The sequence below is a fragment of the Pundamilia nyererei genome, unplaced genomic scaffold (assembly GCF_000239375.1).
Source record: "Pundamilia nyererei isolate P.nyererei 1_Seehausen unplaced genomic scaffold, PunNye1.0 scaffold00183, whole genome shotgun sequence".
Lineage (NCBI taxonomy): Eukaryota > Metazoa > Chordata > Actinopteri > Cichliformes > Cichlidae > Pundamilia > Pundamilia nyererei.
Window position 1 is genome coordinate 32,084 of NW_005187584.1, and position 9,774 is coordinate 41,857.

The 9,774-nt window shown below is 42.8% G+C and overlaps 1 protein-coding gene across 1 annotated transcript in view; it reads left to right on the forward strand.

Moving 5' to 3' along the window:
* The first annotated feature begins 1,688 nt into the window (after nt 1-1,688).
* The window catches only part of mfn1b (mitofusin 1b), a 17,929-nt gene continuing 9,843 nt past the window's right edge, over nt 1,689-9,774 (forward strand). Inside the window, exons 1-11 of the mRNA XM_005746734.1 lie at nt 1,689-1,867; nt 2,286-2,443; nt 2,557-2,692; nt 3,352-3,514; nt 4,464-4,588; nt 4,670-4,778; nt 6,768-6,875; nt 6,985-7,138; nt 7,374-7,441; nt 8,869-8,990; nt 9,232-9,358. Of these exons, the coding sequence (XP_005746791.1) occupies nt 2,296-2,443; nt 2,557-2,692; nt 3,352-3,514; nt 4,464-4,588; nt 4,670-4,778; nt 6,768-6,875; nt 6,985-7,138; nt 7,374-7,441; nt 8,869-8,990; nt 9,232-9,358 (1,260 nt within the window). The 5' untranslated portion in view covers nt 1,689-1,867; nt 2,286-2,295. The remainder of the gene's footprint in view (nt 1,868-2,285; nt 2,444-2,556; nt 2,693-3,351; nt 3,515-4,463; nt 4,589-4,669; nt 4,779-6,767; nt 6,876-6,984; nt 7,139-7,373; nt 7,442-8,868; nt 8,991-9,231; nt 9,359-9,774) is intronic.

The window sequence follows — 9,774 nt, forward strand, 5'->3', positions numbered from 1 at the left end:
CTCTATCAAACTGGGATAGGGCACAAACATCAACCTGGGTTGAGTTGCTGTCTTATTTTCATTTTTCAAAGGTTTTTACCTTTGGTTTCGTTTTAAATTGGATTTTAGTTTAATTTGGTTTTAATAACAGGTTTACCGGGTTTGGTGCTTATTTTTTTCAGTTTCACTGGGTTTTTTTGTTTTTTGTTTTACTTTCACTTCACTTTCACTAAATGCTTAGACGTTTTTTGCAGAAACATGTGCAGAGAGTCTGTTTTTTAAATCGTATCCTGGACAGGCGTTTACAGTAAAGGAGAGCTCCGGGTCGGACACATTCTTTGCTCATTGTTTGGCTGTTTCCGGACAACCGTTTCGTCACTTATCTCCGCCCCCTGTCCTGAGACTGGAGCTGACGCTGGCGGGGGCTGCGTCAAATGGAAGAACAGGAAGTCTAGACACTTAAAGTTTGAAAATAAAAGAACGGTCAGGACAATTGGCCGCTAAAGCGGTTTCAAGGAGAAAAAATATATAGAGTCGATATTGTTTCTCAAGGGTGACACGTTTAAGTTCTAAAAACAATGGCAGCGGTAAAACAGTAAAACACACAGTTTAACAGCAATTAAACTAAAGCGACATCAGTTAGCAGCGGTCACATTTACAGTACTGTACTTTCTAGTAGGGGTGGGTTTTGATAATCGATTTATCGATTAAAATCGATTCTGGCTTGGATAACGTGATATCGATTCATTAAAATTCTGAATTGATTTTTTTAACATTAATTTATTTTGCCCGAAACGCCAGAATCTCAGGTTAAACCTCACAAAATTTCAAGAACCCCCAAACAGCTAAAACAGTAAATGAGAGCAGGAACACAGATTCTGCACAAAGATGTAAACACAAAGCTCGGACTCGCCGACGGATCAGAATCAGTGAGATGTTGCCTTTCTCTTACATGACGGCACGGACACGGTCGGGGCTGAAAGCTGACAGCTCGCTGATTCCGAAGTTTCGGCGGGTGTGCGCTTTGTGTTTACGCCCTTTTGCGGTGAAGCTAAAGCTGTTAGTTTGATCTCTCTCCAAACATTATTGACCAAACCAGCAGCAAAAGAAGATCCAAACTACGCTTCATAAAAATATCGTCATGAATTCCCTCTGACTTTTGCTGTTTTGCTTCCACCACACTTCATGCACATCTCTCTTTCTTTCTCTCTCTCTCAGTATACTTCAACAACAGTTTCCCGTCTAAAAATCTGTTTTCTGCATTATTCGCTTGCTTGTTACGCACAAGTCTACCGTTGTTTACAGCGCTGTCGGTCGCTGTTTAACTTCAGAGGTAATGTTCATATGTTGATTAATGGTTTTCTTTTGTTTCTGATGTACTGCAGAATATTTTTATAAAATTCCAGTCCAGAAAAATCCCCTTTATGTTTTTCTGTGTTTTATCTTCAGCTACTTTGACACAAAGGCAGCTGCTGTGATGCTCACACCTTTGATAAAGTCTGGAAAGTGTCAGCTTCCTTTTTATAGATAGAAAAATATGTAAATGTAATGATCTGAATTATAATATTTCTGACTGTCTGAGGCAAAATTTCCCAGGTTTAAATCGAATCGAATTGAATCGAATCGGAATCAAATCGATTCTTGAAATCAGTGAGATACCCAGCCCTACTTTCTAGTGTTTCTGTCAAAGCTGCATTTTATTTTGAAAAGTTGTTTCGGAAGCATACTTCTTCCTCTAACTAACTTGGCGCTGTGACATTACAGTGAACACACGGGCCAGTCTGACAGCAATCAATCTTCCAGTAAGCAAAGGAGATCTCTGCATTGTCCACCCGGATCTATATTATTTGTGTTATGAGAAGAGGACGCGGGCTCTCTTTGGACAGCGGTGAGGAAAAAAAGTAGCGCCGGGGCTAATGCTAGCTTACGGCTGCCTGTAACATGACCTAGCTTAATCGGTTAGCCTCCAGGACAGCACTCACCGTGAGAGATTTTCAAGTGTGACAGCTGCTAATAACTAACCGAGAAAAGCCGGACATATGTGTGTACAGCTACCTATCTGAACACCGTGTGTAGCAATGTGTAGGAAGATGCACGGCGTCACTGCTAACTCTTGTTCGATAACTTTGCTAAAACACTTTTAATAAACAATCCATCTTCCATCCACTGCAGTTTGATACTTAAGTTATGTAACTGTAATATTAAGATCAACAGAAGTGTTTCGGCTCGATCCAAACTGTGTTTGCGGTGTTGTTCGTGCCCGCTGATACGAGTGTGTTTGTCCTTGCTGACGCCTCCGGTTTCAGATTGACCAGCATGGCTGCGGCGCCTCCACTCAGACGGACAGACTCGGCCCGGGGCGAGTTTTCCCCTCTCAAGCACTTTGTTGTGGCCAAGAAGACTATAAGCGATGTGTTCGAGCAGCTACTCCACTACGTGAAGGAGACTTCAGAGTTTGTGGAAGGTGAGAGAAGTTTGCCTGGGAGCTTCTAACACCGACTTCTTGTCAATCAGGAGTGTTGGTGCAGGAGGCGCACAGCACTTGCTTTTCTTCATGCTGTGTTTTTGTGCTGACAGACATCAGCGGGAATAACGTTTTGGAGAACATCGCAACTCAGGATCAGAAGAAGCAGATTAAGGCATATAGAGACAAACTGGCTGTCATCAAGGAGGTGCTGGCACGCAGGCACATGAAAGTGGCCTTTTTTGGCAGGTTAGTCTACCTGTTGACCAGATTTATTTTTATTTAATGACATTTTATTAATAAAACGTTTTTATTATCGGTTTACTTCAGTTATGTGTTTGTGAGATTTAAGAAGATCAGAACAGGTATTACAATATAAACGGTGTAATGAGGTGTTTTCACATCCAGTTTTACTTTTTATGTTTACTTTCGTTGAACTATAATAACCATGATGCTTTACACATGCTCTACCAAAAGCGGTGCTATTCTTAAATGGTATTTTCCAGAGTGGGTTTTTTTTTTGTGACGCTCTCAGTCGTGGGAATGTAAAGCACTCTTTTCCCTGTTGTGTGGAGAGGTGTGTCTTTACTTTCATTTTCTTTAACTATGAGTCACGTGCCTCGAGTAGTTACCTGACCGTGAAACTAATGTGTTACAGCAAAACAAGCATGTCCTATATTCAAGTAATTCAGTCAGATGGCAATAAATTGCACCATACAGCAGCTGGACTAGCTGAAAATAACAGGAACTTTGTACATAACACTTTCATTTCTTTATGAGTTTTTAAAATTATGAGCACACTGAGCAACAACAGGTCTCACTTGCAAATGAGACCTCGAGTGTCAGTGGGACCGCCTGTGTGAATAAAGGTTAAATAAGTAAGTAAAGAATCTGTTTGTTGATCTCAGGACCAGTAATGGTAAAAGCACAGTGATTAATGCCATGCTGAGGGATCGAGTGCTGCCAAGTGGTATCGGCCACACCACCAACTGCTTCTTGAGTGTGGAGGGCACCGATGACGATAAGGCCTACCTCAAGACAGACGGCTCAGATGAAAAGAAGAGTGTCAAGGTAAGTTTAATTCAGAGGCAGCAGAATGTTTTTGGAAGTTTGCGAGCTCTGTCTAGTAATTATGTGCAGCTGATCCCCTCCAGAGAAACCGAGGACAAAGTTTATGTGAACACACGCACCAGAATGCCACCGTGGTCGTTAATCAGAGCATCTGCTCACACTGCTTGCCGCTCTTTCTATCATACTATACATTCTTATTCTTGTTGGTTTTTCACAGTTGCAGATAAATGTAGCACTTGAGTAGCTAAATGGACTGGTTCTTCTATGGCGCTTTCACACCAGCACTTATTTCTGTGTAAGTGCTTTCTGTCTAACTTCACACACATTCATACTCCGATGTGTCTGCAAGCATGCAGAGTGGAGCAGCCAGGGATTGAACCACAAACCTTTCAGGTAGTCGATGGCTTGCTCTACCTCGTGAGCTACAGCCACGTAAATAGTCAGTTGAATGCAAATTGAACTGGGCAAAGGCTGAACTTGTAGCCATGTAAGAACATGTGACATGAAGGCAGGCTGTTTACTGCAGTGTCAGGTGTCTGAAATTTAAAGGAGACCCTACAGTCTTGTTTACTGTGTGGAGCTGAGCGGCTTCGTCTCACCTTCCTAATAATCAGTCCGGTGTTTTTACGTGTTATAACTCAAGTGATTAAAGCTAGGTGGGTTTCTAAGTGGTAAATTTACTCATATTTATAAATAATGCGCTTCTACTCGAATCAAGCACTCAAAGCACTTTTCACTACAAGCCACTTTTCTTCCAGTCATACAGACCTAAGGTGCTTTGTTAACACACTCTCTCACACTCTGATGGATTCTTGGGACAATTCAGCACCCTTCGGTGGTTTTTAACACATTTTGGTGGCTGCAAAATGTGCTATAATTTTCATTTGCATTACTATAAACTTTTTGTGTAAATATTCCTAAGATCAGTGGATTTCCTCCCTGTCTGCAGACCGTGAACCAGCTGGCTCACGCGCTTCTCATGGATGAAAGCCTGGATGCTGGCTGCCTAGTACGTGTCTTCTGGCCAAAGACAAAATGTGCTCTGCTGCGAGATGACCTGGTGCTTGTAGACAGGTAACAGGATCAGATCTTCGCATCTGAAAAGTCCACCTATCTCGTACATTTGGTGTATTTGACCTCCCTTCTGACTTCCAGCCCCGGAACAGACGTCACGTTAGAGCTGGACAGCTGGATAGACAAGTTTTGCCTGGATGCTGATGTTTTTGTGCTGGTGGCAAACTCGGAGTCTACACTCATGAACACGGTAAAGTGTCTCACACACATCAAACTCATGATTGGCTGCTGTCCTGGTGTCACTCTGTTTCAATAATTAGTTGCAGCGGCACTTTCATGCGTAGATAGGGAATAACCCGAGCTGGGGAAAAGGCCGGATAACGTTTTAAATCATCGAAACAGCTCCATGGGTGAGCGCCACTCACTTAAGGATTGATCAAAGAAATTCCCTCATTGTTCCCGCTTGTAATTCAGCTCTGAATTTTGTCATCGTATTGCCAGCACCTGTCATCTTATCTGATCTGTCTAGTCAGCTTTTTTCAGATTGCCTATATGCTTGTGTCAGTCATTAAAACCATTATTAGGCTTGTTAGTTACTGATCTTTTATCTGCTCTTTCTTTGTCAGTTACTTGTTTAAATGTATTCAAAGGAGCTTGCAAAGAAAATTTAAATGTATATTAATGCATATATTGATAGCTATTAGATGATAGGGTCGCTGTGTCCGTCGGCCCGTTGTCACCCGTCATTGCTCTATAAGCCTCTAAGTTTTTAATTTAAGTGGATGGTGTCCTCCAAAGGCCTATCTCCCCTCACCACACTCCCTGCCGGTAACTGATGCCCTCAGGGGTCGGTGCGTTGGTGGTTCTTGGTGTCCGGGGCTGGGCGCTCAGGCATGTACCAGCTCACTCCCGGTGACTACTTGGCGGGGCCTGGTGCCTGTTGGTCGGTCAGGTCTCTTCCGGGGCAAAGGGGGGCCTCCGGCCTCTGGGCCTGCGGCTCGGTTCACTCTGGCACAGCTGGCTGCCGGCAGAGCCGGCGGGCACGCCACTGCAGCCCCCTCTGGCTTCTGCTCCGTGGCTACTGGGTGACCCCTCATCTGGGGCTCTCCTCAGCTCTTCCCACACTCCAGTGGTCCTCCTTGGATTCTCGTACTCTGGGGCCTCTGGATGTCTGGGGCCTGGATCTCTTCCATGCCTGCTTCATGCCTTGGGGGATGGGGCTATGGCTCTCTACATCCTCTAGCAGACCGTTACATGGGGAAACCTTTTGAATACAAGCGCGCTGATCCACACAGGTGTGCATGCAGGTGTTCACTGTTCATAGACACAAACTACACATCTATTGGCTGCTATTTCCAAGCACATTGTGCACTGTCGGTCCTATGTGCTGCAACAACATTCAATATTTAGTATTTACTGCTGTTTACACTTGGCTAGATTAACGTGATGGTGTTGTGTTTAGTATGTTGCTTTTTTTTTTTTTTGCTTGTTTTCTCTTTTTCCTCTCAACAGCTGATCCAGGAGATTTTTTTTCTTCTTTCTCTTTTTAAGTGCCCTTTCTCACTGTCCCGCTTCCCTTCTGTTTTTCTTTTCCTTCATCTTTCTTTCTCCCTTTCCTATCCCTCAGTCATGTCTGTCCCATCTGTAACGACTGAAAATAAAATAAATAATAACAACAAAGGTCGATCAAATGGACCAATACGGCAAGGCCGTGATGATCCATTGGGCAAAGTAAATCCATTGGGTATCCTTGTTGGTCTTCAGACAACAATTCTGACGGCTAAAGAACTCCAAGTTTCCAGTTCTGTGAGTGCCAGAGGGGCCGTGTGGATGTTCTCTATGCTGAGCTGATAAGAGTGCAACCAGCCAGTGTTTATGCCCGACCACAAACAGACCCCACTCTTCTTTCTGTCTGCACATTCATGCAGCGTGAAGCTAAACACAGCCAGTCACAGAGATCTTTAGCGCAGCTGCAGTTCTTAAAGGCAAAGCAGACTTGCATTCCACTCTGGGCTTTTCTGTAGATATAAATCGAGGATTTATGTAAATAACTTTGATGGCTGAGTAGCAAACATAAAGCTACCATTTCTGCATAAGTGTGCAAACCGTGAGGATTTTTACCCCTGCAGTCTGCACCCTGTCAAATCAAGCAGGAGCTTTTTTTTGGAAAGAAAGAAATGACTTCCTGTCTTTACTGTTCTGCACTACTCAGACTGTCCTTTAACTTCTTTGCTTCTAGGAAAAGCACTTTTTCCACAAAGTGAATGAGCGTCTTTCAAAGCCGAACATCTTCATCCTCAACAATCGCTGGGACGCCTCAGCAAATGAACCAGAATACATGGAGGACGTGAGTATGGGATTGCTGTGTCATCAGCCTCCAATGAAAGAGATTGTTACTTTGAGAATACATAATGTAAAAAAACTCATACGTGAAGGTGGCGTGTCTTCTTTTTCAGGTGAGGAAGCAGCACACAGACCGTTGTGTGAACTTCTTGGTGGATGAGCTCAAAGTTTTGGACAGTGATAAGGCACCCGACCACATTTTCTTTGTCTCTGCAAAGGAGGTGCTCAATTCCCGTATGCAGCGTGCACAAGGCATGCCTGAAACAGGTGAGGATACAGGGAAGGTCGGACTAACAAAGTGTACTACCCAGATTTCATACACGTGTGTTCACCAGTGTTACGCAGAAGCCTTGATATCAATATAAAGCAGAACTATGAATGAATATTAAATTAGAGGTTTAGATGTTTACATCCGATGTGAGTCAAAGTATTGTACGCATGCATTTTTGCAGTCATGTTCAGAACTTTATGATCTTTCTAATGTGATTAAATTGTCCAACAGGTGGCGCTCTTGCTGAGGGCTTCCAGGAGAGACTGAAGGAGTTTCAGTGCTTTGAAAGGAGGTTTGAGGTGTGTTTGTGTGCGTTTAGGAAAATGAATACATTGAAGCGTATATTCCAATGTTTACTAACAAACTGAGTGTTGGATGGATGTTTCAGTCGTTACAAATATAGGATTCAAAGAAATGTTAGGTTGCATGGATGCCTGCTGAGAGCTGCAGTTAGCGCATCGTCAGAAATTACGGCTGAAGAAAGAAGGGAACTCACCGCTAAGCTAACTGAGATTGTTTCCTCATTCATTGTGAGCAGGAGAAGAAAAGAGTGGCTGCTCTACAAGAAGCAGAACTTAGCTTGTTGCATAAGTCTGCTAACATTTGTGGAATAAATAAGAAATCTTCAGATGTTCCTTTGCCAGCTCAAAGTAGTAGTAGTCTGTGTGTTTCGATGTTTAAAAACAAACAAACCAAGAGTCGGCGTGAGTCTTCCCTCGAGCAGTAACAGCTGACAGAAGCAGCCAGCTGCTCAGACTTTGACTCCCGCAGAGCCGTCCACTCGCTGCGCCTTTTTTACATCAACCTGCGTCTTCATTGCTGAAATCTAGATTCACTTAGGTGAGGGCAGCCGTTTGTTTTATTCCACATTTTTTTCATTGAGTTTTCTATTGCTGCTTTTTTTTATTTTTTTTTATTTATTTTGCATCTTATTGTGGTATTTTGTTTTTTGTTGTATTTTACTGTATAGATCCTGGGAATAAAAGCACATAGAATAAGAGACATTTGGCTTCACTGGCAGCTTGGTCTGGCTGTTGGGGTTGTTAGTGATGCATGCTGGAACATCAGATTACATCCAACATAGGAAAATGTTAAAGTAAGCAGTTAGCAAGTTAGCATACACTTCTCCTCCTCCTTTACACCTGAAATAGCCCAATAAAGGAGGAATTGTTTGGAAGAGAGCATATCAGACAAATCATCATACAGCTGGAAAAGGGGAAACAAAAAGTGCTCTGTGAGAAAAACAAAGAAAGCACAGTTCTGATGATGTAGATTTACTATATCGTTAGAGAGCTGCTTCTGTCAGGGTCAGGAATCTGTTTCCAGTAAGTCATCGCGATACTCTTTACTTAACTTAAAATGAAGAACAGCTACTTTAAATCCCAACATGACATAAAATTCCTACTTATCTATGTTGCACTTCCTCCTTCATTCTGTTGCGTTTGTGTTTAAATTCACTTAATATGTTGATTTTTATTTCTTAATTTTGTTGTGAGATCACCAACACACTACTGTGACCAAATGTGGGCTGCATGACACAAGATACGCACTCTGCTGCTGTCGTTTCCACACCTGTGTTTCCATTTCTTTTCTTCTTCTTTTAAGTCAAACGTAGCAGGTGTTTATCTTGTCCTACATTCGTCCCTGGTGGCGTGCAAGTTCCCGCACGGCGTCCAGCAGCAGCCACAGTAAATGTCACAGTAACTTGTGTGTTATGGCCTCGCAGGAGTGTATCTCGCAGTCAGCAGTGAAAACAAAGTTTGAGCAGCACACTATCAGGGCCAAGCAGATCACAGAACAAGTCAAGAGCATAATGGATGCCATCCACATCGAGGCCGCGGAGAAGAGGTGAGCGCCCACTACGTTTTCTTTACTTATAATGTCTGATCTTCCTCCAGCTGAAGGGTTTCTAGAGATAAAACATCAGCATGCTGAAAAATTATGTGATCATTTGAGTTGTCAACATGTGTTTTTTTTTGTTTTGCTTCTTTCTGCTGTGCAGGTCTAATCAACGTTTTACTGTCAAGTTATTTACCTGCTAGTTTGCATGTGTGACAGCATTTCCTGTTTGGGGGGTGGGGGTCTTCAGAGTGGCGGCACTGGAGGACAGAGAGTATCAGATGGATCGGCTGGAGTTTGTCAAGAATCAACTCAACCTGCTAGTCGATGAAATTAAAAAGAAGATCAAGGCGATCAGTGAGGACGTGGAGTCCAAGGTAACACTGACAAAAGGAGAAATTGATTTTTTTCTACCCTGAAGGATCTCCAACCTCAGATATTTACTTTGTGATTACAACAACACATGCAGTGCTAATTATCTGCTGATCACTTAGGTGTTTCATCTCATCATAGTTTTTAAGGAGCCAGATATTACTATATATCAGCTAAGAGGGGTTTTTTCTGCTTATAAAACAGATTTCTCGTTTATTTATGAACTTGGTCACGCTGTCTGCTTTTATTAGCAAACACGTTGCCAACAGCAGATGGCAGGGTGCCCTCTGGTGGCCAAATTATGCATAATCACTTTTTGCAGTTTTTCGTCACTTTTGCTATATCTGCGATAATCTTGCATGGGCATCATGCAAAACACACAAATCCGCTACAGTAGAGACACTTTGGTTTCTATTGGTCT